The 27506-nt window shown below is 46.4% G+C and overlaps 1 protein-coding gene across 1 annotated transcript in view; it reads left to right on the top strand.

The window, feature by feature from the left end:
* The window catches only part of LOC137542407 (zinc finger protein 718-like), a 56185-nt gene that overhangs the window by 3297 nt on the left and 25382 nt on the right, over positions 1 to 27506 (top strand). The window contains exons 2-6 of the mRNA XM_068264297.1: positions 15640 to 16470; positions 19076 to 19189; positions 22570 to 22629; positions 25433 to 25574; positions 27234 to 27302. Of these exons, the coding sequence (XP_068120398.1) occupies positions 15649 to 16470; positions 19076 to 19189; positions 22570 to 22629; positions 25433 to 25574; positions 27234 to 27302 (1207 nt within the window). The 5' untranslated portion in view covers positions 15640 to 15648. The remainder of the gene's footprint in view (positions 1 to 15639; positions 16471 to 19075; positions 19190 to 22569; positions 22630 to 25432; positions 25575 to 27233; positions 27303 to 27506) is intronic.

A 27506-nucleotide genomic window follows, 5' to 3' on the forward strand; every position in this document is an offset into this window, starting at 1 on the left:
TAGTTGCAATGGGTAACAAGCACTAATACTTCCCACATATCAAGCTCTCAATTGCAATCCTGTCTCTCTTTAACTACTTGAGGACCTAGGGCTTTCTACCACTTAAGGACCGGCCACTTTTTTTCCATTCAGACCACTGCAGCTTTCACGGTTTATTGCTCGCTCATACAACCTACCACCTAAATGAATTTTGGCTCCTTTTCTTGTCACTAATACAGTTTTCTTTTGGTGCTATTTGATTGCTCCTGCGATTTTTACTTTTTATTATATTCATCAAAAAAGACATGAATTTTGGCAAAAAAATGATTTTTTTAACTTTCTGTGCTGACATTTTTCAAATAAAGTAAAATTTCTGTATACATGCAGCGCGAAAAATGTGGACAAACATGTTTCGGTTAAAAAAAAACCCATTCAGTGTATATTTATTGGTTTGGGTAAAAGTTATAGCGTTTACAAACTATGGTGCAAAAAGTGAATTTTCCCATTTTCAAGCATCTATGACTTTTCTGACCCCCTGTCATGTTTCATGAGGGGCTAGAATTCCAGGATAGTATAAATACCCCCCAAATGACCCCATTTTGGAAAGAAGACATCCCAAAGTATTCACTGAGAGGCATAATGAGTTCATAGAAGATATTATTTTTTGTCACAAGTAAGCGGAAAATGACACTTTGTGACAAAAAAAAAAGTTTCCATTTCTTCTAACTTGCGACAAAAAAAAATGAAATCTGCCACGGACTCACCATGCCCCTCTCTGAATACCTTGAAGGGTCTACTTTCCAAAATGGGGTCATTTGTGGGGTGTGTTTACTGTCCTGAAATTTTGGGGGGTGCTAAATTGTAAGCACCCCTGTAAAGCCTAAAGGTGCTCATTGGACTTTGGACCCCTTAGCGCAGTTAGGCTGCAAAAAAGTGCCACACATGTGGTATTTCCGTACTCAGGAGAAGTAGTATAATGTGTTTTGGGGTGTATTTTTACACATACCCATGCTGGGTGGGAGAAATATCTCTGTAAATGACAATTTTTTAATTTTTTTTACACACATTTGTCCATTTACAGAGATCTTTCTCCCACTCAGCATGGGTATGTGTAAAATTACACCCCAAAACACATTATACTACTTCTCCTGAGTTCGGCGATACCACATGTGTGGCACTTTTTTGCACCCTAACTGCACTAAAGGGCCCAAAGTCCAATGAGTACCTTTAGGATTTCACAGGTCATTTTGAGAAATTTCGTTTCAAGACTACTCCTCACGGTTTAGGGCCCGTAAAATGCCAGGGCAGTATAGGAACCCCACAAATGACCCCATTTTAGAAAGAAGACACCCCAAGGTATTCCGTTAGGAGTATGGTGAGTTCATAGAAGATTTTATTTTTTGTCACAAGTTAGCGGAAAATGACACTTTGTGAAAAAACACAATTATAATCAATTTCCGCTAACTTGTGACAAAAAATAAAATCTTCTATGAACTCGCTATACTACTAACGGAATACCTTGGGGTGTCTTCTTTCTAAAATGGGGTCATTTGTGGGGTTCCTATACTGCCCTGGCATTTTAGGGGCCCTAAACCGTGAGGAGTAGTCTTGAAACGAAATTTCTCAAAATGACCTGTGAAATCCTAAAGGTACTCATTGGACTTTGGACCCTTTAGCGCAGTTAGGGTGCAAAAAAGTGCCACACGTGGTATCGCCGTACTCGGGAAAAGTAGTACAATGTGTTTTGGGGTGTATTTTTACACATACCCATGCTGGGTGGGAGAAATACCTCTGTAAATGGACAATTGTGTGTAAAAAAAATCAAAAGATTGTCATTAACAGAGGTATTTCTCCCACCCAGCATGGGTATGTGTAAAAATACACCCCAAAACACATTATACTACTTCTCCCGAGTACGGCGATACCACATGTGTGGCACTTTTTTGCACCCTAACTGCACTAAGGGGCCCAAAGTCCAATGAGTACCTTTAGGATTTCACAGGTCATTTTTGTTTCAAGACTACTCCTCACGGTTTAGGGCCCCTAAAATGCCAGGGCAGTATAGGAACCCCACTAATGACCCCATTTTAGAAAGAAGACACCCCAAGGTATTCCGTTAGGAGTATGGTGAGTTCATAGAAGTTTTTATTTTTTTGTCACAAGTAAGCGGAAATTGATTTTAATTGTTTTTTTTTCACAAAGTGTCATTTTCCGCTAACTTGTGACAAAAAATAAAATCTTCTATGAACTCACCATACTCCGTACGGAATACCTTTGGGTGTCTTCTTTCTAGAATGGGGTCATTTGTGGGGTTCCTATACTGCCCTGGCATTTTAGGGGCCCTAAACCGTGAGGAGTAGTCTTGAAACCAAATGTCGCAAAATGACCTGTGAAATCCTAAAGGTACTCATTGGACTTTGGGCCCCTTAGCGTACTTAGGGTGTAAAAAAGTGCCACACATGTGGTACCGCCGTACTCAGGAGAAGTAGTATAATGCGTTTTGGGGTGTATTTTTACACATACCCATGCTAAGTGGGAGAAATATCTCTGTAAATGACAATTGTTTGATTTTTTTACACACAATTGTCCATTTACATAGAAATTTCTCCCACCCAGCATGGGTATGTGTAAAAATACACACCAAAACACATTATACTACTTTTCCTGAGTACGGCGGTACCACATGTGTGACACTTTTTTGCAGCCTAGGTGCGCTAAGGGGCCCAACGTCCTATTCACAGGTCATTTTGAGGCATTTGTTTTCTAGACTACTCCTCGCGGCTTAGGGCCCCTAAAATGCCAGGGCAGTATAGGAACCCCACAAGTGACCCCATTTTAGAAAGAAGACACCCCAAGGTATTCCGTTGTATGGCGAGTTCATAGAAGATCTTATTTTTTGTCACAAGTTAGTGAAAAATGACACTTTGTGAAAAAAAACCAATAAAAATCAATTTCCGCTAACTTTTGACAAAAAATAAAATCTTCTATGAACTCGTCATACACCTAACAGAATACCTTGGGGTGTCTTTTTTTCTAAAATGGGGTCACTTGTGGGGTTTCTATACCGCCCTGGCATTTTACGGGCCCAAAACCGTGAGTAGTCTGGAAACCAAATGTCTCAAAATGACTGTTCAGGGGTATAAGCATCTGCAAATTTTGATGACAGGTGGTCTATGAGGGGGCGAATTTTGTGGAACCGGTCATAAGCAGGGTGGCCTTTTAGATGACAGGTTGTATTGGGCCTGATCTGATGGATAGGAGTGCTAGGGGGGTGACAGGAGGTGATTGATGGGTGTCTCAGGGGGTGGTTAGAGGGGAAAATAGATGCAATCAATGCACTGGGGAGGTGATCGGAAGGGGGTCTGAGGGGGATCTGAGGGTTTAGCTGAGTGATCAGGAGCCCACATGGGGCAAATTAGGGCCTGATCTGATGGGTAGGTGTGCTAGGGGGTGACAGGAGGTGATTGATGGGTGTCTCAAGGTGTGATTAGAGGGGGGAATAGATGCAAGCAATGCACTGGCGAGGTGATCAGGGCTGGGGTCTGAGGGTGTGGGTGGGTGATTGAGTGCCCTAGGGGCAGATAGGGGTCTAATCTGATAGGTAGCAGTGACAGGGGGTGATTGATGGGTAATTAGTGGGCGTTTAGGGTAGAGAACAGATGTAAACACTGCACTTGGGAGGTGATCGGACGTCGGATCTGCGGGCGATCTATTGGTGTGGGTGGGTGATCAGATTGCCCGCAAGGGGCAGGTTAGGGGCTGATTGATGGGTGGCAGTGACAGGGGGTGATTGATGGGTGGCAGTGACAGGGGGTGATTGATGGGTGATTGATAGGTGATTGACAGGTAATCAGTGGGTTATTACAGGGGAGAACAGATGTAAATATTGCACTGGCGAATTGATAAGGGGGGGGCTGAGGGCAATCTGAGCGTGTAGGCGGGTGATTGGGTGCCTGCAAGGGGCAGATTAGGGTCTGATCTGATGGGTAACAGTGACAGGTGGTGATAGGGGGTGATTGATGGGTGATTGATGGGTAATTAGTGGGTGTTTAGAGGAGAGAATAGATGGAAACACTGCGCTTGGGTGGTGATCTGATGTCGGATCTGCGGGCGATCTATTGGTGTGGGTGGGTGATCAGTTTGCCCGCAAGGGGCAGGTTAGGGGCTGATTGATGGGTGGCAGTGACAGGGGGTGATTGATGGGTGATTGACAGGTGATTGACAGGTGATCAGTGGGTTATTACAGGGAAGGACAGATGTAAATAATGCCCTGGCGAATTGATAAGGGGGGGTCTGAGGGCAATCTGAGCGTGTAGGCGGGTGATTGGGTGCCCGCAAAGGGGCAGATTAGGGTCTGATCTGATGGGTAACAGTGACAGGTGGTGATAGAGGGTGATTGATGGGTGATTGATGGGTAATTAGTGGGTGTTTAGAGGAGAGAATAGATGTAAACGCTGCGCTTGGGTGGTGATCTGATGTCGGATCTGCGGGCGATCTATTGGTGTGGGTGGGTGATCAGATTGCCCGCAAGGGGCAGGTTAGGGGCTGAATGTTGGGTGGCAGTGACAGGGGGTGATTGATAGGTGATTGGCAGGTGATTGACAGGTGATCAGTGGGTTATTACAGGGAAGAACAGATGTAATTAATGCACTGGTGAATTGATAAGGGGGGGGGTCAGAGGGCAATCTGAGCGTGTGGGCGGGTGATTGGGTGCCCGCAAGGGGCAGATTAGGGTCTGATCTGATAGGTAAAAGTGACAGGGGGTGATTGATGGGTGATTGATGGGTAATTAGTGGGTGTTTAGAGGAGAGAATAGATGTAAACAATGGATTTGGGAGGTGATCTGACGTCGGATCTGCGGGCGATCTATTGGTGTGGGGGGGTGATCAGATTGCCCGCAAGGGGCAGGTTAGGGGCTGATTGATGGGTGGCAGTGACAGGGGGTGATTGACGGGTGATCAGGGGGGATAGATGCATACAGTACATGGGGGAGGGGGGGTCTGGGGAGAATCTGAGGGGTGGGGGGGGTGATCAGGAGGGAGCAGGGGGCAGGGGGGGGATAAAAAAAATAGCGTTGACAGATAGTGATAGGGAGGGAGTGATGGGTGATGCGGCGATCGTCGGGTTAACATCCCGCCGGCGCTTCCGTATGGCCGGCGGGATGTTGCGGCAGGTGAGCGACGCCAGGCGGAGGCGGAGGATCGCGTCACGGATGACGCGATCGCTCCGCCCATGCCCCTACAAGGACCGCCGCCATTTGTCTATACGGCGGTCCTTGCGGGGTCCACCTCCCGGCCGCCTCTGTGCGTTAGGCGGTCGGGAAGTGGTTAAAAGGACAACTAAAGTGACGTGCGAGGGATATGGAGGCTGCCATATTTATTTCCTTTTAAGCAATGCAGGTTGCCTGGCTGTCCTGTTGATTCTCTGCCTCCAACACCTTGAGGCCCCTTTCACACTTGGTTGTTGCGGCATTTTACCGCACTGCTACTACAGTGCAATGTAAGTCTATGGGTTAAATCACGTTGCCTGCGTTGCAGTGCGCCGGTGGTGCCCCATTTAATGCTAGTAAATACTTGTGTTACCGTACGGCGACCCGTGGCGGGCCGGAAGTTATGTAGGTCTATGGCGACACATGGATTTAAAAAAATTATGGCAGCGGCGGAGTGGCACGCATGCACTGAATCGTATTTTTTAAATACGCTTCCGCCCACTTCCACGTTCCAAAAACAGGAAGTGAATGCAAGCGAGTGTAACCTAACCTGTACTAGGTACTTTGTAAACTGAACCAACTTGGTGATGGAGAAAGTGGTGGGGACAGTTTGAGTAAAAATCACAACAGGGTAACTGATATGTTTTCACAGGTTTGTGTTAAAGGACCACTGTAGCAAAAATCTTAAAATTTAAAATATATGTAAACACATACAAATAATAAGCATATTTCTTCCGCAGTAAAATGAGTCATAAATTACATTTCTCCTATGTTGCTGTCACTTGCAGTAGATATTAGAAATCTGACATTTTATTTTTTTATCAAGACACTCCTTGAAAAAAAAATGTATAAAAAGATGCTCACCAGTCTCCTTGCTCGTTGCACACTTTTCTGGCAGTGGAACAACTGCCATTCACTAAGTGCTTTTGAAAATAAAGAAATCCCTGAGAATCCCCCATGAGGAGATGGGCTAGTCCAAAACCTGTCGGTTCTGTCAGAGTTCTACTACTTACTGTAAGTGACAGCAACATAGGAGAAAAGTAATTTGTCTCATTTTACTCTGGAAGAAACATACTTATCTGTATATGTTTACACATATTTTAAATTTTAAGATTTTTGCAACAGTGGTCCTTTAAATATAAATATATGTTTATATTTTGTTTAGAGATTCCAGATATCTGTATGTGTGATACATAATAGCTCCTTTTGCGCGGCGTCCATTGCAGTCCGTTACAACCAGGGCTGTGGAGTCAGTCGAGGAGTCTGAGCAATTTTGGGTACCTGGAGTTGGTGGTTTTATAAACTGAGGAGTTGGAGATGATTTTTGTACCTACTCCATACACTTGGTTGCAACCAGGGCTGTGGAGTCGGTCCAAAAATCCACCGACTCCAACTCCTCAGTTTAGGATTCCACCGACTCCGACTCCTCGACTCCGACTCCTCTAATTTGCATATTACAATTTTGTTGATTAAAAGTATGTAACATGAAATTCGTCTCTTAACTGCCAACGCTTAGGAATTTTACAAGACAACTGAAGTGAGAAGGATATGTAGACTACTATATTTATTCCCTTTAGACTAAAACTAGTCCTTGGTAAGAGTACCTGTAAAAGGTACAAACCGGAACAAAGAACATCTATCAGGCCCTAGGCAATGTGACTTTGGGTACATGTAAGAATGATGTGCAGGTACTCTGCAGGGGAATGAGGAGATTCTTCCTCTATTACACATTCTTCATGCACAATCTGAACAAGGTTTATGGGTGACAGACAACACTTCTGTGTTCAATGTGCACAGCATTCTCAGTGGATTCCCTGCAGCTCTGTGGGGAGAGCATATGTAGAGTATAGTACTACTGTGTAACAAAGTAAACCTGAGACAGATTAAATTAAAGTTGTATACATACCTGGGGCTTCCTCCAGCCGCCTTCAGGATAATCAGTCCCTCGTTGTCCTCCTCCACCACCTAGATCTTCTGCTATGAGTCCAGGTACTTGAGCCAGTCGGGCGTAGTGCACATGCACACACTCCGCCGCCAGGAGCATACTACACCTGTGCAGCACTATTGCGCAGGTGCAGAATGTTCCTGGCTGTGGGAGCGGCATGCGGCCGGACAGTGCTGACTGGCTGAATTACCAGGACTCTTAGGGTACGTACAGACATACGATAACGATCGTTCGTTCTGAACGACGAACGATGTTAAAGGAGGTATCGGCCGATGATCGTTTGAAGAAAGGCTACTTTGAACATCGTTCGTGTACGAACGATCTTGGAACGAGCGTTGCGTGCGCAACATGATGTATAAACTGATTTCAAACACAAGTGTCAAAAAGAACTGTTTGAGCATGTGCAAAGCTTTGAGAACGAACGATCAACGACCGATCGTTGTACAGACATTACTTTTTGAACGATGGTCGTTGGAAAAGATCTGGCAGAATGGATCGTTCTTTACCAACGACATATCTCGTTGGTCGGTCGTTTTAATGATCGTTAGTGCACTTTTTACGAACGATCGTCGGGCAATGCCGTCGGTAACGATCGTTTTAAACGACTATAGTCGCATGTCTGTACGCACCATTAGCAGAAGATCCGGGTGGTGGAGGAGGACAGCGAAGGGACTGATTAGCCTGAAGGGGGCTGGAGGAAGCCCCAGGTATGTATAAAACTTTACTTTTCATCCGTCTCAGGTACCCTTTAATTTGTTGTCACCAAACCAAATTTTAACAACATATCAAATTATTTGATTTCATGAGCAAAGGGAGTGCGTACATTTGCATAAATCGGCATCAATGCAGAATTATTTCCATCTCATTGACCATCTCTATTAGTGACACAGCTACACATCAGGCTTTATTCTTACAGCATAGATGTTATTTAGTATATATGTTACGGCCAGAACCCGAAGTTTGGCCACTTCTAGTTCTGGCCGGCCACTTCGGGTTCTGGCCGGCCAATGCGCGAAGTGGCCGCTGCGCTGCGGCCAATGTGAGGAATGGAATGAATCCTGTAACATTCATGTATATTCTGACCGCAGCGCAGCGGCCAAACGTATCGCAACTTAGTTATTTTAATAAAATTAAGCCGGCGGCAATGAAACAGATGAAGCCGCCGGCTTTTTCTCTGCCTCTCTCTCTCTCCTTCCTCTCCCCGCCTCTCTCTCCTTCTCTTATTATGGGCAGCACTACGTGTCCCCCCTTCAGAGTCGTTCGTCGCGCCAGGGAGAGCAGAGCGGGGAGGCTGCAGACATCGCTTCTGCCAGCACCCCGCTCTGCAGGAACGGCAGGCTTCCCTGGTGCGACGAACGACTCTGGAGGGGGACACGTAGTGCTGCCAATAATAAGAGAAGGAGAGAGAGGCGGGGGGGAGGAGAGAGAAAGAGGCAGAGAAAAAGCCGCCGGCTTAATTTCATTAAAATAACTAAGTTGCGATAGGTTTGGCCGCTGCGCTGGGGCCAGAATATACATGAATGTTACAGGATTCATTCCATTCCTCACATTGGCCGCAGCGCAGCGGCCACTTCGCACATTGGCCGGCCAGAACCCGAAGTGGCCGGCCAGAACTAGAAGTGGCCAAACTTCGGGTTCTGGCCGTAACATATATAAGAGATTCCTGTGTACACATCATATATACAGTCACAATCAGATCTGACCTTAAAAATACGGGGACTGCTTTATTGAAACAGCACAAGTAACTCGTTTTGATTGGTTTATTTCATTTTTGTGGACTAAGCACAGCTATTACTGTATATATACATTATTTTTAATGACTATTATCTGAGAAATAGAACATTTTATCATATTTTCTATTTTAATTACAGTTGCAAATTCATTAGGAGTCGGTGCATTTTTTCCCGACTCCGACTCCAGGCACCCAAAATTGCCCGATTCCATGACTCCGACTCCACGACTCCGACTCCACAGCCCTGGTTGCAACGGACAGTATAATCGCAAACCGATGATGCAATTATATTTTTTTGGTACATACACAATGTCACACCCATGGTGTGGCGGGTTTTCCGGAATACCGCACAGCATGCTGTGCATTTACCGGACAATGTGCCTGTTTACAGAGGCAGTGAAGCTTTCTTATGATGTACTGTATGCAAAGCAATCGCAGTCCTAACGCACAATGGGACTTTTTTCCAGGGCTGGGGAGTTGGTCCAAAAATCCCAGACTCCAACTCCTCAGTTTAGGATTCCACCGACTCCTCGACTCCGACTCCTCTAATTTGCAAATTACAATTTTGTTGAATAAAAGTATGTAACGTGAAATTCGTCTCTTAACTGCCAACGCTTAGGAATTTTACAAGACAACTGAAGTGAGAAGGATATGTAGACTACTATATTTATTCCCTTTAGACTAAAACTAGTCCTTGGTAAGAGTACTTGTAAAAGGTACAAACCGGAACAAAGAACATCTATCAGGCCCTAGGCAATGTAAGTGTGGGAACATGTAAGAATGATGTGCAGGTACTCTGCAGGGGAATGAGGAGATTCTTCCTCTATTACACATTCTTCATGCACAATCTGAACAAGGTTTATGGGTGACAGACAACACCTCTGTGTTCAATGTGCACAACATTCTCAGTGGATTCCCTGCAGCTCTGTGGAGAGTGCATATGTAGAGTATAGTACTACTGTGTAACAAAGTAAACCTGAGACTAATGAAATTAAAGTTGTATACATACCTGGGGCTTCCTCCAGCCGCCTTCAGGATAATCCATCCCTCGTTGTCCTCCTCCACCACCTAGATCTTCTGCTATGAGTCCAGGTACTTAAGCCAGTCGGGCGTAGTGCGCATGCACACACTCCACCGCCAGGAGCATACTACACCTGTGCAGCACTATTGCGCAGGTGCAGAATGTTCCTGGCTGTGGGAGCGGCATGCGGCCGGACAGCGCTGACTGGCTGAATTACCAGGACTCTTAGCAGAAGATCCGGGTGGTGGAGGACAGCGAGGGACTGATTAGCCTGAAGGGGGCTGGAGGAAGCCCCAGGTATGTATAAAACTTTACTTTTCATCCGTCTCAGGTACCCTTTAATTTGCAGTCACTAAACCAAATTTTAACATATCGAATTATTTGATTTCATCAGCAAAGGGAGTGCATATATTTGCATAAATCAGCATCAATGCAGAATTATTTCCATCTCATTGACCATCTCTATTAGTGACACAGCTACACATCAGGCTTTATTCTTACAGCATAGATGTTATTTAGTATATATAAGAGATTCCTGTGTACACATCATATATACAGTCACAATCAGATTTGTATATCTGACCTTAAAAATACGGGGACTGCTTTATTGAAGCAGCACAAGTAACTCCTTTTGATTGGTTTATTTCATTTTTGTGGACTAAGCACAGCTATTACTGTATATATACTGTATATATATATATATTATTTTTAATGACTATCTAAGAAATAGAACATTTTATCATATTTTCTATTTTAATTACAGTTACAAATTCATTAGGAGTCGGAGTCAGAGTCGGTGCATTTTTTCCCGACTCCGACTCCAGGCACCCAAAATTGCCCGACTCCACGACTCTGACTCCACAGCCCTGCTTTTTTTCACCATCGTTGCGATCTTATGGCAATACGAAGTGTGTAGTGTGAAAGAAGCCCAAAAGTTTAGACAAAATTCCTTCCGATGTTTAAAGAGTTATTTCAGTGAAAAAAAAGCAGTCAGCAACAGCGACCCCCTCGAAGCTGGCTATTGCGCATGCACGGCCAAGAGCACACCCTGATAAAGCTCCTATCGTCGGAAGCATTCTGCGCAAGTGCAGTAGCGATTTTTCTGTGCACGGCGTTGCGATGAGGAGGCACAATGACATGCCTCTGTGTCATTCTATTGCCGCTGCCAGCCCCCCGTCCCCCTGCGTTCTGCTGTCCCCCCGGAAAGATCGCCAGGCTAGCGACAATCTGCTTGTCGCTAGCCTGCTTTATCTGAGGCTTGTCAATCGGCCTCCATGACAGGCTTCCCCGCCGCTCTCCACCTCTGTTGGGGGGGGGGCTGACATTTAACAGAAGAACTGTTTGGGGGAAGAAGTTGTTCCTGCGCCTGGTGGTTCTGGATGGGATAGTTCTATAGCGGTGACCAGATGGGAGGAGCTTAAAGAAGCAACTGCCTGCGTGGGAGGGATCGTGGGAAATCCTGGTGGCCCTTTTCTTCTTCCTAGCGTTGTGGAGGAGATTGAGAGGTGGCAGGGGTGATGCAATGATCTTCTCCGCATTGGTAATGACACATTGCGTTTATAACGGTCGCTAGCCGTTGCACCAGCATACCAGACGTTGACTGAGGAGCAAAGGACAGATTCCATAGTAGCGGTGTAGAAGCTGGTCAACCGCTCCAGCGGCATACCAAAGAAAGAATAGCCTCTGCTGTGCAGTCTTCTGAATTTTGGTGGTGTTCTGCCCCATCTTAGGTCATTGGCTAAGGTTGTGCCAAGGAACTGAACAGATGATTGCTGCACGTCATGTCTGTATCGTTGTGAAAATTTGTCTTCACTGCATATTTTCTTCATCTTCTCTTCTGTTGATGTGCCAGATAAGTCTGCCAGTATGTGAGCAGTAGTGTACTTTTATTCTAAAAATAAAGCAATAATTATTCATAAGCATTTTTCTAATTAGAACAATCATGCCTGATTTCTGTGTGGGTTAACCACTTGCCGACCAGGGGTGATTTGCCTGATCTGTGCTGCGTGGGCTCTCCAGCCCGCAGCACAGATCAGTATTATGCCAGGGTGATCAGACTTCCCCCCCCTTTTTTCCCCACTAGGGGGATGTCCTGCCGGGGGGGTCTGATCGCCGCCGGCCATCTGCGTTTTGCGGGGGGGGGGGCTCCTCAAAGCCCCCTCCACAGCCATTTCCGCCCTCTGCCTCCTTACCTCCCTCCCTCCCTCTCTCCGTAATGCGCAGGACGGAGTTCCGTCCTGCGCATTGAAGGATAGGCTTCCGCCTATCAGATGCCGGCGATCTCCGGCCAATCAGAGGCCGGGGATCGCTGATCTGCCCTACGGCGCTGCTGCGCAGCAGCGCCGTAAGATGTAAACAGCGGGGATTTCTTCCCCGCGTGTTTACATTTTGCCGGCGAGCCGCGATCGTCGCCTCTCCGGCTATTCACGGAGACACCCTCCGGGAACTGACATGGAAAGGCCGCTCGATCGAGCGGCCGTTTCCATGGTAACCCGCAGACGACCAGTTTACGCCAATCGGCGTTAGCTGGTCGTCAAGAGGTTAAAGCTGTTGTCTAGCAACTGGTCTGTACAGCACTGGGCCCCCAAGTGTAACCCAAGGGATTGAGTCCCGATCCCTGTGGCCTTAAAGCGGTTCTCCAGCCTAAATTTAAAAGTCAGCAGCCTTCCTGTAAAATAAAGTTCTATTTACCTGCGCTGCCTTTTTGCACGAAGCCGCCGGAAGCCCCACAATGACCTGATTATTGGTGCGTGGCTCCGCCTCCCCTCCCTACCCAGATAAAAATGCCAAGATGTGAACTCCAATAAAGGCGGTTCCATGTGCCAAAAATCGGGTGATGTGGGGTCTTAAGGACGGCTTCGAGGGGCAAAGCAGAGCAGGTAACTATAACTTTCTTTTACAAAAAGGCTGCTAGATTTTACATTTAGGCTGGAGATCCGCTTCAACTGTAACTGTGTACCTAGTTTTAAACGATCGCTATTGCAAAAATTGTAAAATGCATACATATAACATCTTCATTTCTCCCAGAGTAAGAGAATGTGCACTAGAATTTTTTTTCCTTTGTTGTTGTCACTTGCAGTAAGAAGTAAACCACTGACAGGTTTTGGATTACTCCATCTCCTTGTGGGGGATTTCTTTATTCTTTACAGAAGCACTCCATGGAAAAGATGTATGCAAACTCTCGCTAGCCCAGTATTTTGGATTGAGTAACTTTCAGCCATTCAGTTAGTTTTTTGACTATTGTTATCACCTTCAGGCTCCCTGCACACAGCAAATCCGTTTTCCGATTCCAATTTTCCCTGAATACATTCAACAGAAAAACGGATCAAAAAACGCAGCATGCAGTAAAGATTAAAAAGCAGAATCGGAATCGCATGCAGTGTGCAGGGAGCCTCCTGTAGTATAGTAAAGCTAAGTACAGGCGGGAGCACCAGAGATGCTTGTGACTGGGCTCCAGGGAAGATGAAGAGGACAGCTGCCATCATGGCGGGTCCTGCAGATGACGCAGAGTGTCTGGGAGTGAAATGCTAGGCGTGCCTGGCATACAGCGAGGGCGTCAGGTGAGCGGCGAGCATCAGGGACCGTCGACCAGAGGACCCTTCAATTAATATTTAAAGAGAATCTGTGAGGAAGAAATAAAAACGTTTCATACATACCTGGGGCTTCCTCCAGCCCCCCTCATACTGATTAGTCCTTCGTCGTTCTCCGCTGCCTGCTGCCTCCGCAATCCAGCCCAGTAACTTCAGGAGATGGGGCTTACTGCGCATGCACAAGTCATCACTTTCCAGTCACCTAGAGTTCTGTGCCTGTGCAGTACTACTGCGCCAACTGGCCGAATTACTGGGGCAGAATTGCCGAGGATGCAGGCGGCGTAGGATGGTGGCGTGGGAGGGATCAGGCTAAAGGGGGGTGGAGGAAGCCCCAGGTATGTATAGAACTTTTTTTTTTCTTCGCCTCAGGTACACTTTAAAGGCAAAGAAAGAAGTAAAAGAAAAAAAGCAGTGACAGATTAACAGAAGAATCTAAAGGTGCCCATACATGGTACAATTTTTTTCGATTAATTTAGTTTGTTTATTCCGTTAGATGAAATATAAAGATTTTTCCAACATGTCCGCTCAGATTTTTGTTGAAAAAGTGGGATAATGGTTAGTTTTTTCTTGATCGAAAAAAATAATTATTTGCAACTTTCATTTGATTCAATCATTTTGGTTGAATAAACGGAAAAATTGAACTTTTTTATTGTACCGTGTATGGGCACCACAAAAGTTTTTTTTTTTTTTTCCCTCTGATAAAGATTATAGTACTGTTTTACTTTAAACAGGTATAGGGTCATACCTATTTACCTGGAAGCGGCAGGACATCTGGGGGTCCCCTTATTAAACGCTCCCAGATTACACATAAGCCCCAGAGGACATATGCACCCCCTCCTTCTGTGCATTACGGGGGTGGGGGGGTGGGGGGGGGGAGAGCGCCTTCTCCATGATTTGGACAAGGGCTCAGTAGGAGGGTGGGAGGCTATATTGCCTCTCTCATAGACACCTTCCATTGATTGATGATATATATATTATATTGGGCAATGGAAGGTGTCTATGAGAGGGGCAATAAATAATTATTATTATGCATGTCATCGAAGTATTGTAACATTTCGGGAGGCAGCTTAGAATTCAGAAAGTCATATGGTTTAAGATAAAGCTTTCTAGTTGACCATAGTGTTATAGGTACAATTGGCTTTTATGCTATGGGGATGGAAGCACAAGTCCTCTATTACCCCATTCTATTAGAACAGTAGTGATGAGGAAGGCTCACAATGTTGGAGTTTTGGCATGCCAGATCTTTACAAGTTATGTGGTGGAGTGTAAACACCGACATGTAACATTGTCTTTCACTTGCTCACTTAACACCAGGTTTTCAGCAGAAAGGTTCTCCAGCCTGTGGACACACCCTAAAGTATGAGATTATGCATATTTCAGAGTACTTATACTGGAAGAATATTGGGGAAAACCACAGTTAAGACACACACTAGGCTTGTCTACAAGTGGCTGCATCTGCTTAGACTCTAGCAAGCATACAGTGGTCCGTGAGACCCCTCAAAGGATTGGTGAGCAATCTTTCTGATCGTCTTAGCTGAGAACAGACTGTGGGTATGGTTTTCCTGCACACCCTGCCTTCACTCTGTGGTGCACCACACAGTTGGGCCTCCTACTTGCATCTGTAAGGACTCGACTCCACACTGTTGCCTCAAGGGTTAAAGTCCTGATCTGTGCCGGCTGTCAGACCTCATGTATGAGTATTTAGTTGCTAGGGGTGATCATTGAGATGCAAATATTTCCAAGTTCATGCAGGATTATCTACATTTTTATGCAAATATACCGGTATGTAGCTTGAAACTGGACCAATAAAGTCCCAGCAAGGTTTAAATTGATTGGTCCATTTTCATGCTGCATACATTTGCAAACAAATGTACATGAACTTGGAAATATTTGCATCTAATTGACTATCCCTATTAGTTACTTAGTAACGGTGTTTCCAGTAATCTTTCAGGACAAATGTCCTCCCAGCAATATGTCAGTATGCTTATAATCTGATATGAATTCATTAGTATCATATGGGTGGCTCATGCCAAGGTTGGTGAAGTAAGAGGTACCATTTATTATGTAAGGAGGATGCTCAGATTAACGGGAATATAACTAGGCTGATAATGTTAATGTGAACTCCCTCTTTTCTCTTCTGATTGTGCTCCACTTTCTCTGTAGAGATCCACCATGCCGAAATGCATCTACAGATCCTGTCCGCACTTCATGGGGAAGAAGTGCTGCTCGCCCGGCATCACGCTGCACATCTTCCCCAAGGATCTTGGCCGGGTGAGGCTGTGGCTCCAGCAGACAGGGCAGTACTATGACAACCTCGAAGCCTTGGCAGAGAAAATTTCAACTTCAAAAAACATCTGTTCTTATCGCATGTGCTCCGCCCACTTCCTCCCAGAATGTTACATATCTCAAGGGGGCGAAATGCTCCTCAGACCAGACGCGGTACCTACAGTCTTTCCAGGGAATATCGTAACGGTCGCCATGGAATGGAACCACATGCCTTCAAAAAAGGCGCAGCGCCTAGTGGAGAAGAATGCTGGGAGGAGGTATCGATGGGCCTATGTGGATGCCGCCACCTGCACTGGGCACATCTCACAGACAGAAATGGGCACTCAGACCGATCTCACCATGGTGACTACCCCATCTCGCACTGCTAGCACTCCTCATTGGCTCAGCAACGACAGAGGTGTCCAGTGGCCCGAATATGAGTTTAATTTTTATGGGGAAGACTGGAAAGTGCAGCTTGACCACATGTATTATAACAGCAGGTTCAAATGTGTCACTGATGTGCCAAATGTTGACCAACAAGAGTTTCCAAAAAACTCTTCTCAAGCTCCTCCCACACAGCAGTCTTTGTCCCAGGATGACTATGATGACACCCCACAGGCACCTCCCTCTCCAGAACCTCAGAACTACTCTGAGACTCCAGAAGGATACTTCTTCTCTAAGTGTTCTTTGAGGAACAAGAGAACATTATGGATTCTGCAGGCCAGGATGGTGAGTGTGAGGGTCTAGTGAAAACGTAATCACAGTCTCGTTGAAGCATAGGGTAATCAGTCATGGTGCAGATTATGTGTAGGTAGTGTCTGACGAGAGTATCTGATGCTAATCGGTCATCTGACTTTGCAGAGCGATGGGTGGGGCTATTGGTTGGCCTCTGCAATAGGCATCTTAAAAGTTGGCCTCTATTAGTGGCTGGATAGTGTAATGTTAAGGGCTCTGCCTCTGACATTGGAGACTTGGGTTTGAATCTTGGCTCTTCCTAATTCAGTAAGCCAGCACCTATTCAGTAAGGAGTTCTTGAGCGACACCCCCTAACACTGCTACTGCCTACTGAGTGCGCTTTAGTGGATGCGCTATACAAATACTGGAATTATTATTATCATGCAACCCTATTTTAGTATTGCCTGCATCTATTTAACCCTATTAAATGTCCTCCTATAAAGCTTCTTTCATGATGCTATATCGGTTATAGTGCCGACCCCATTACAGTGCCTTTCACTACGATGCTCCCATTATGATAGTGTTGCCTCAGTTATGGTCCCTCATAAAGGTGACGTACTCACAATAGTAGCCGATTCCTCCCTGCAGAGGTTGGTAAAGTTGCTGGCAGTATTATAGCTACCACTCCTGTCCCATATGCTCTTGTTCCACCTCCCAGCATTTGACATCTGTGCCTTGCATGATGGTTATATATGTCATGTGTCAGGACACAGGACCAAGGAAAGCACAGCTAAGACTCGGGACTGGATCAAAGTGGGAAACTCAACCACTATTGCGAAAAATTTTAAAATTTAAAATGCATGTGTATGCATACGTATTAGATATACTTTTGTTGTAGAGTATACATTTCTTTAAAATGTCTTTTTATCTATGTTGCTTTCACTTAGAATAGATAAAAAAACAGTAAAAATGTAACGGATCTGATGATTATGGACTAAGCCATCTCCACATGGGGAATTCACCGTTTTTTTTCTTTATTTTCAAAAGCGCTCCCTGAGCAGCAGTTACTGAGTCCAACTGCCAAAATAGGAGTTAATTGAGACTGGTCAGTAGGGATGGACCTGCATAAGAGAACTCATGGAGAAGCATGTGATCAGTTTCATCACCTGGTAAATGTGTAATGTTCTGATTTGCTGTGATGACTTCACAAATCAGAGCCTTACAAATCTCTCAGCGATGCTTCTCTGTGAGTTTCCTTGGTAAAGCCATTCCTACTGACCAGTCACCCCTACTCGCTTGCTCACTATTTTGGCAGTTGGACTGAGCAAATGTCACTCAGGAAGTGCTTTTGAAAATACAAAAAACCTGAGTTCTCCTAGGCAGGGCAATCCCTACTGGGCAGCATCTTTGTTGAGATCCTTTTCAGGGAGTGTTTTTTTTTTTTTTTTAATGGTAATACTGAGACCCCCATCCCATGAGGAGATGGACCAGTCTGAAACCTGTCAGACTTTTACTGTAAGTGACAACAGCATAGGAGAAAAGTAACTTAAAGTGCATTTAACTCTGTGAGAAATGTACTTCCTATACACGTGCATTTAAAATTTTTCACGATAGTTGGCCTTTAAGGTGACGACACCCCACTGTATAGTTTTTAATGTAAAAACACTCTAAAATTCCTGTTCCCCTTTAGGTAAATGCTCGGTCTTCTGGCACACCAGTCCCAGTCTCACTGTAAGTACCACAAGACTAGCTAGATGAGTAAGAGCCGCAGCTGGACTTGCAACATTATAAATGTACTGTCTGCACACACCGGGTTACCAAGGGCCACAATAAACTATGGCTTCTGGGAAATACTGGGCTTCTGCTGGCATCTGTTGTCACCCACTGTGTCAGTACATGCAAGTAAATTCTTATAGTGATCACTCAGGATGATAAGTGAATTGAACAGTATTTAATAGCAAAGAGGTGGACATAATGCCAGTATCCAGGGCCGGGCCAAGTCAGAGGCGAGAGAGGCTTCAGCCTCAGGGCACAGTGTAGGAAGGGGCGCACAATTTTCTCAGCCATCATTCCCCTATTGTGTTTGAAGCAGAAAGGAATAGGAAAGGGGAATACATGGCAGTGACTTCAAGCCAGATAACTAGAGATTAAGATGTTGGAGGCCCTTTGTCTAATAGTAATTAGTGTGTGACGGCTGGGGTGGGATGGATGGAAGGGCACACTTTGGAGTCTCAGCCTTGGTTGCTGGAGGGACTTGTCCCAGCTCTGCCAGTGTGATGGACCAAATGTGCTTACAGCCTCCATCCTCTCCTCTCTGGATTCAGATATGCTTGTATGAACAGCTGCAGACACGCTTTTGCTGCAGAATATAATTTTTAATTTAACAAGTTCGGGTCTAGAAGTATCAATCATAATGCATACCAATCAACACAATTTCCTTAGTAATTTGCCTTGTTTGATTCTGGGTTTCGCTGGGCTGAAACAAATGCTTCCATTCATTCAGGTGAGGGAAGTTTTGACTATTAAGAGCACTGAACCTGAAGTTTAATGTTCAATATCCTAAACTGTCTATAAATGTGCAAAGCTTTAGGAAGGGGAGCAGAGCACAGAATACTGCAACAGATCTAACCTTTCTGTTATGTCTTTCCTCTCCTGATAGGTGGCGCTCTTGAGGCACATGACTGAAGCACCACACATGGGCACCTACAAGAGGCAGCGGACAAGGAAGCTGCTGAGCCAGATTGTGGAGGTGGTCTGTCTCATGGAAGGAGAGGTGAGAGGAGGCAGACTGAATACATGTACATCTATATTAACATTAGAGAAGGTCCTGTGCACAATTGAATATTTAATTAGATTTCCTGACCTCTTCCTTTTTTATTATGAATCTATCCAGGACAGACTGATGCCTTTTGTCAGTTTTGTGAGACTTTAACACTTTCAGATAAGTAGCTGAGTCGCCCAGAAGCTGGATGTGTTAAGCTTGTTCAGAATGTCTATTGTTAAAATGTACCCGAAGCGGTGCGGCAGGGGGCAGATGGGGACACAGAGGTGCTTCCGTGTCTCCCCCCCGCACACTCCCCCCCCCCCCCCCCCCACTGCCGTGCTTTAACCCCTTGTAATTGGCGACAATGATTGTTGCTAATCTCGAGGGTAAGGGAGGAGAGGGATTCCCTGCTCAAATCGCCCACTGGGGGCCTTCTTGCAAGCTTTCCCCAGCTGCCATCAGTCTCTCCCTGGCCACTCCCCTGCCTCCCTGCACGCTGAGAGAGCAGCTTGCTCTCCTTCTGGAGAGGTCACAAAACAGAAACTGAAGGACTGCGGGCTACAGGAGCGGCGGAGATGGAGGCTACCTGATCCGCCCAGCCCCCCAAATTAGGTAGCATAGTTTTTTAGTTTTTTTTAAATGTCCCCACCTTGAGTTCTCTTCACCCTCCCTGGCGGTAGGTATGATTACTTCTAGAATTTATCGTCTAAAAGTGGTGCAATCTTTTTACAAGCTTTTAGACCCTAAAAATCATACCACTAGATAGATCTGCAGCAGCCCAGCACGTTACACACCTCCCATGGATCCAGCTCGGGGTTACTGCTCTGAGCTGAAGCTTTCCGTTCTGAGCCTGACTCGAGGTTACCGCTAAGGAGGTTAATAACTGATCCTAGGGTCTAGCAACTAGTTGCAGAAACTAGTCCTAGTAAACTAATCGCTATGACTCAAATTGACCATATGTCTTGTAAAGTGAACTTCTGTCAGAAACGCATTTAGTAAAACAAAAGCCTATACAGATATAAGGTGCTCGAATAAGACTTGCCCAGAGATTTGTAAGATTTTGAATCCATGTTCAAAATTGACGACTTGCACATCTGGTGGCAGGAAGTGTGCGTCTCTGCATTTGCCTTCCTATGTGTAAGTGAGAATAACTTTCCGTTCCCTTTCAATGTTTGTCCTGTGTCCACCTATCATTGCTCCAGTGCTTCTTTGAAATAGAAGCTGCAACAAGAACAAATACTTTCCATATGAGTCTCTGTATAAGAGGCAATGAACAATTGTATCCACCTCTGAAAAAGAGTTGTTTGGGTTATTTGAAAACCTGATGAGTTTGGTTTGCCTTCTTAAAACAGAAGGTATTTACAGTAATTCAGCCTTAACCTCTTCAGGACCACGGGCTTTACCCCCAAAGACCAGGCCATTTTTCACAAAAATGGCCACTGCAGCTCAGAGCTCTCTGCTGGTGGGGTCTGATCACTCTCTCAATGTTTTTGTTTTTTTAATAAATATTTGTCTTTATTTTTATAACATTTTTTTACTATTTTTTTTTCATCTCTCTCCCCCCCCCCCCCCCTCCCTCTCCCCTCGCCAGCCAATCAGCGTGATCGGCTGTGATAGGCTTCAGCCGCCAAAAGCGTAGTGGGGACACAGAGGCATGTCATGAGGCAGAAGAACGTGCCTCTGTCTTATCTGCCCCCCAAGGTAACTCCTCGAGTTCTCTTTATTGCATCAGGCCCTTTGTGGCTTAAAGAGAACCCGAGGTGGCATTTCATTACGTTAGTGGGGCACAGAGGCTGGTTGTGCACACTAACACCAGCCTCTGTTGCCCCATCGTGTGCCTCAAAGACGCCCTTGCTCGCCGCTAAAGCCCCCGCAGTGCTGGCGACACGCAGCGCGTCGCCAGCACAATGTTTACCCTAGCGCTGTCTGTCAGCGCCACTCCCCCGCCTCCTCCGCATCGCCGCTACCCGCCCGCCTCCCTTCCCTCCTATCAGCGGTAGGGAAGGGACACGGGCGGGTAGCGGCGATGCAGAGGAGGCGGGGGAGCGGCGCTGACAGACATCGTTTAGGTAAACATTGTGCTGGCGACACGCTGCGTGTTGCCAGCACTGCGGGGGTATAGCGGCGAGCAGGGGGGGCTTTGAGGCACACGATGGGGCAACAGAGGCTGGTGTTAGTGTGCACAACCAGCCTCTGTGCCCCACTAACGTAATGAAATGCCACCTTGGGTTCTCTTTAAAGTACGAAAAAGTTGGCATGTGCAGGTAGGCAGCGCACAGTAATATTACCGTTACTACTGCTAGGGGAGCACCTCCTGTTAACCCTTAGCACTATGCTTGTGATCAGGTTAACATGCGCATTGCTCAATCACAAGAAAATGTATGCGTGCTCTACACCAAGCTTAGCCCTTTCAAGTCTAGCTGTGCAAATCTGGCTAAAATGGCTTACCATGAGACATGCTCACGCAGAAATGCATCTGCTTTCGCATGCCAAACTTTGCAGGGTCAAAAACCAATACCGCGAAGCGGTTGCCCTGCGGGAATTAGTTCATGCTATACAGCACTATCCAGGAGCGCCTCGGGGAGGCTTCCCATTGCCCCCATACAACCGGGGGGGCTGCGGGGCCCCAGGCTCTCTCACTGCCTAGGGACCATGCGCATTGCTACTGTAATACACAACAGTCCGCATGTTACCTTAGCAATGTGCGCGTTAACCCAGTAACTCGCGTGGCGCTAAAGGTTAACAGGCGTTGCTCCCCCAGCGCTAGTAATGGTAAAATTGCAATGCGTTTCTAGCTCATGGCAACTTTACCGGAGGTAATTGCCTCAGGAAAGAAAGTAAACAACAAGCAAGTCGTCACTTATGGGGCCCAATCAATTAATTTTTACTATTTTTCTCCTAGGAAATCATTTTTCACCGTCAGTTTAATATAACTTTTCAGCACTAAAGTTAAACAAGTACCAAACATCAGGTGAAAATAGTACTGTCCACATTATTCTGAGTATTTTCTTGCTTGCTAGTAGCTTTCGGGCCTAATACTGTATGCCTTTAACTTACTTTTTGAGACTGGTTCACTTCAAGCTAGTCATAGACAGGCAAGGGGATTGGCAATGCAGGTGCTATCCCATCACATCAGTGCTGATAGTTCCCTACACAGGCCTGCTTAGCTCAGCCTGGTGTTTCTGTTTTGTCTAATTGAGAGGAGTGAACAATGCACAGATATTCGTGTGCTATTGGTCAATTGTGGGAAAACCGTGGAAACACAGCAGAAGCTCATTAAGAAAAATTATGTGTAGGAAAACCTCCACAAGGCCGTTTGTAGCTACTTCTGGAAAGACCCTTTCAGATGCAGTTCTTTGTGACTGAAGATTGTTGCTTTTATTTTACAGGACCTAAAGCTGATAAAGCAGAACGAGAATCTCAAAAAGTTCTACCAGAAGGAAGGAGAGGTAAGCTCTATGCCAACCTGACTGTTCCATATTCTGGGATTGTTTAGTGCTGCCTGGCCAAGAGAGCGCAGTGTCAGCAGCATGGGACCATTAACCGGGTAGGAAGCCATGAGATGCAGAATCTTGCTCCTATTTCCACTAACAGAAGATTATGAGAGAAAATCAGAGGTGGTGGTGGTGTGAAAAATGTTGCAACTTTATCAAATTTTGCTACTGGTTGCAATTATTTATAGCTCCTACTATCATAAAGTGCAACCTATCCAATTGCTTAAAATCAGAAAATGCAACTCAACCTAACCCTATTCTCACACAGAACCCTTCCCCTACTGATGCCTAACCCTATCCAGCACCCTGATGATGGCTAACGCTAACCACCTCCCTGGTTATGCCTAACGCTAACCAACCCCCCAGGGCCCGGGACATGGTCCTCCAACACCCAAGGCTGACACCTCAAAGTGCGCCCCCATCCCTCCCACCCCAGTCGTCACACATGAATTGCTATAAGACTAAGAGGTGCCCCAGAGCCCCAACACCTGAATCTCTAGTTATCTGGCTTGCAGTCATTGCCATGTATCCCCTTTCCTTATTTCTCTCTGCTTCAAACACAATTAGGAATGATAGCTGAGTGAGTTGTGTGCCCCTTTCTACACTGCGCCCTGAGGCTGGAGCCTCTCTTGACTCTGCCTCGGCCCGGCCCTGCAACCCCCTGCCGATGCCTAACCCTAACCAACTAACCACCCCCACCCACTGATCCCTAACCACCCACTGCTGATGCCTAACCCTAACCACCCCCCACGCCTAAGCCTAACCACCCCCCAAGCCGAACCTTTACCCCCCGGGCCAATCCCTTACCCCCCACACCACCACAACACGGCAGAAAAAAAAATGGAAAACAGCAGTTGGTCACCCAGTTGCAAAAAAATTACAACCGGGATTCTGAAAAGAAGTCGCGCATGCTCAGTAATGCACTGTATGGTAAGTTTTATGGGGAGTTGCAGAATCTAATAGGTTGCAAATTTTTCACTACAGTGGCCACGAAGGTTTGTCAGCTTTATCCTCCTGCAGGGTAGAAATCTGACTCCACGTTTCCAGTAATGAAATTGTGGGAGGGAATGTAAAAGAATCAGCCATGATGGTTAAACAGCTTTATTCTCCTGCAGGACAGTCCTGTCGGGATGACTGAGCATTTTACAGATTTTGGTCTGTGTAATTCAGATGCCAGTTGCAGTGTTTGCTGTAAGTGTTGCTGATGCCAGCTGCAGTGTTTTGCTGTAAATGTTGCAGATGCCAGTTGCAGGCTGTGCTGTATGTTTTGCAGATGCCAGTTGCAGCATTTACCGTATGTGTTGCACATACAAGTTGCAGTACTTTCCTCATTTGTTGTAGATAACCGTTGTAGGGTTTGTTGTATGTGATTGTATTGCAGATGTAATGCGGCTTATGTTGCAGATGCCAGTTGCAGGGTGTGCAGCTTGTGTTGCAGATGCCAGTTGCAGGGTATGCAGTTTATGTTGCAGATGCCAGTTGCAGGGTGTGCAGCTTGTTTTGCAGATGCCAGTTGCAGGGTGTGCAGCTTGTTTTGCAGATGCCAGTTGCAGGGTGTGCAGCTTGTTTTGCAGATGCCAGTTGCAGGGTGTGCAGCTTGTTTTGCAGATGCCAGTTGCAGAGTGTGCAGCTTGTTTTGCAGATGCCAGTTGCAGGGTGTGCAGCTTGTTTTGCAGATGCCAGTTGCAGGGTGTGCAGCTTGTTTTGCAGATGCCAGTTGCAGTGTGTGCAGCTTGTTTTGCAGATGCCAGTTGCAGGGTGTGCAGCTTGTTTTGCAGATGCCAGTTGCAGGGTGTGCAGCTTGTGTTGCAGATGCCAGTTGCAGGGTGTGCGGTTTATGTTGCAGATGCCAGTTGCAAGGTGTGCAGCTTGTTTTGCAGATGCCAGTTGCAAGGTGTGCAGCTTGTGTTGTAGATGCCAGTTGCAGGGTATGCAGCTTGTGTTGTAGATGCCAGTTGCAGGGTGTGCGGCTTGTGTTGCAGATACCAGTTGCAGGGTGTGCAGCTTGTGTTGTAGATGCCAGTTGCAGGGTGTGTGGCTTGTGTTGCAGATGCCAGATGCAGGGTGTCAGGGTGTGCGGCTTGTGTTGCAGATGCCAGTTGCAGGGTGTGCAGCTTGTGTTGGAGATGCTAGTTGCAGGGTGTGCAGCTTGTGTTGTAGATGCCAGTTGCAGGGTGTGCGGCTTGTGTTGCAGATACCAGTTGCAGGGTGTGCAGCTTGTGTTGTAGATGCCAGTTGCAGGGTGTGTGGCTTATGTTGCAGATGCCAGATGCAGGGTGTCAGGCTTGTGTTGCAGATGCCAGTTGCAGGGTGTGCAGCTTGTGTTGGAGATGCTAGTTGCAGGGTGTGCGGCTTGTGTTGCAGATGCTAGTTGCAGGGTGTGCGGCTTGTGTTGCAGATGCCAGTTGCAGGGTGTGCGGCTTGTGTTGCAGATGCCAGTTGCAGGGTGTGCGGCTTGTGTTGCAGATGCCAGTTGCAGGGTGTCAGGCTTGTTGTAGATGCCAGTGTCGTGGTGTGCGGCTTGTGTTGCAGATGCCAGTTGCAGGGTGTGCGGCTTGTGTTGCAGATACCAGTTGCAGGGTGTGCGGCTTGTGTTGCAGATGCCAGTTGCAGGGTGTGTGGCTTGCATTGCAGTTGCCAGTTGCAGGGTGTGTGGCTTGTGTTGCAGATACCAGTTGCAGGGTGTGCGGATGAAGGTAGCAGGATTTGCTATATGTGCTGCAGATGCCATTCGCAGCCTTTGCTCTGTGTGTTGCAGATACCGCTGCGCTATCAGGATGTGGCTGTCTTCTTCACCAGAGATGAATGGGGTTACATAGAAGATCATGAAGATCTCTACAAGAAGGACGTATTCAGTGACCCCAGCGAATCTAAAGAGGACCAGCTGGAGGATATACTTGGTAACTTTGGACAGAGATCATGGTGGGACTTGTGCAATGATGGAAAGCATTGTTCAGATAAGGTGGTTATATTACTGTAATCTGCTAATAGCTGTTCTTCCTACCAGGCTGTCATTGGGTAGAAATAGCCACTAAAACTGCGGATTATAATCTGCTGAAACAGGGCTGCAATTGACAGAGTGTGGATGGTGTATTGGTAAATGAAAAAAATCCATTCAGTATCAGCCAACGTTTCCATAAATGTACATTGCTAAACTGACTCAGAATGCTCCTCTATGTGGAATGAGTATTTGGAAGATAGAAGTCACTGGTCTGCTGTGATGGGAGCTGTTTTCTTTGCTGATGGTCAGCAGAACAGGATAAATGAGTCTCATGTCTATGGCTATCAATACCCTGGTCTAAAGATTTAGTCCTACACACACATGCACGCACACGCCATCATATATACCCCCATATAAACCCCATGACCGGCGAGAGATCAACATAGTCAGCCAGAGGGGATGCTTTGGCACACAACAAATCTAGCGGGTTTGCTGGCATCAAAACGGCCAGTCACTACTACTGACCGAGTGTGGGGATTGGCCGAATAACAGTGCTATGGTGCTGCTCGAGAGTCCATCAGCACCAGTTAGCAAAAGGATCATGGGGGGCTGTGATTGGCCGCTCTGGTGCCAGAACGATTCAGGGATGCGGGGATGAGGAGGGTAGTGTGTGCGCCAGGAAGGTGGGCGGGAGAGCGGAGAGGAGGCAGGAGCCAGGTTGCCCAAACTGTTTGTCCAAACACCGCCCCCTAGAAGTTGCCGCCTGAATCACGTGATTCAGGTGCCTTCATGTTAGGTCCGCCCTGCACTCATGGCAGAGATTTGGCACAGAGGTGTAGTTTGGGACCATGTATAATACAGGCAGAAGGTTGCATGTACTTTTTATGGAGAGGGGATGGGGAGTAGAGGTAGGAGGCTCATGTTCTGTCCCATGGGGGAGGGGGAGTGAGGCTACATGCACTGCCCAATGGAGAGCAAAGTGAATTCAGCCCCCTCCCCTCCAATCTCTGTACCAGTGCAGAGGTTAGAGCACTCAGCACAGTCATGTAAGAAAAGCAGAAGAGCCAATTTTGCTGAAAAATGGTTGTTTACTCATAGGAGTAGTCAATAGGGAGCATATGTTACACTGTAGAATGCTGTCATATCTAAAACCACTGCTCCGAGTAATAAAAAAAACAATCCCCAATGAATCTCTGTAGGGTTCCAGATCGTAGGCTACTCATGCTACAACAAACACAATTACTCTACTACTACTACTCATGCTAGATGGTTTTCGCCAAGGCGGGCTGTTGGAACAACCTCAGCTGAGAATCTAGCTTGTGTACTGTGGCATTGGTGAGGTATATAGTCCACTAGATCATCTCAACTGAGTGCAGGCAGAGGCTGTTTTTCTCCTATTACCTTTCCACTCTGTTATGCGCTAAACCTTTGTGCTATCGCCCGACTCCATAGCAGCAGAGCCTGCAGCCTAGTGACGTGTCTGTACAGCACTTGTCCCCGAACTGTCTCCTGAAGGATTGAGTCCTGACCCCTGCTGGCGACAGTCCTTGTACTTCTGTATGAGACTTGATGCCTTTTCTGTTAAAGTTTGTTGTAATTACTTTTATTTACATTTCAGATACTTTTGAGGAGGACACAGAAATCACAGATGACCATTTCTTTAAGCTGGTGAAGGAGAATCCCCCAGGTACGGCAGCTGATGTCATTGATGAGAAGTGTCTGTATGGGTCCTGCAGATGATGGGAGGACAATGGATGAATGCTTGGGGCAGAGCGTTGGGGTGACGTCATTGATGAGAAGTGTCTGTATGGGGCCTACAGATGATGAGAGGACAATGGATGAATGCTTGGGGCAGAGCGTTGGGGTGACGTCATTGATGAGAAGTGTCTGT

Source organism: Hyperolius riggenbachi, chromosome 12 (genome assembly GCF_040937935.1).
Source record: "Hyperolius riggenbachi isolate aHypRig1 chromosome 12, aHypRig1.pri, whole genome shotgun sequence".
In the NCBI taxonomy this organism is placed as follows: domain Eukaryota; kingdom Metazoa; phylum Chordata; class Amphibia; order Anura; family Hyperoliidae; genus Hyperolius; species Hyperolius riggenbachi.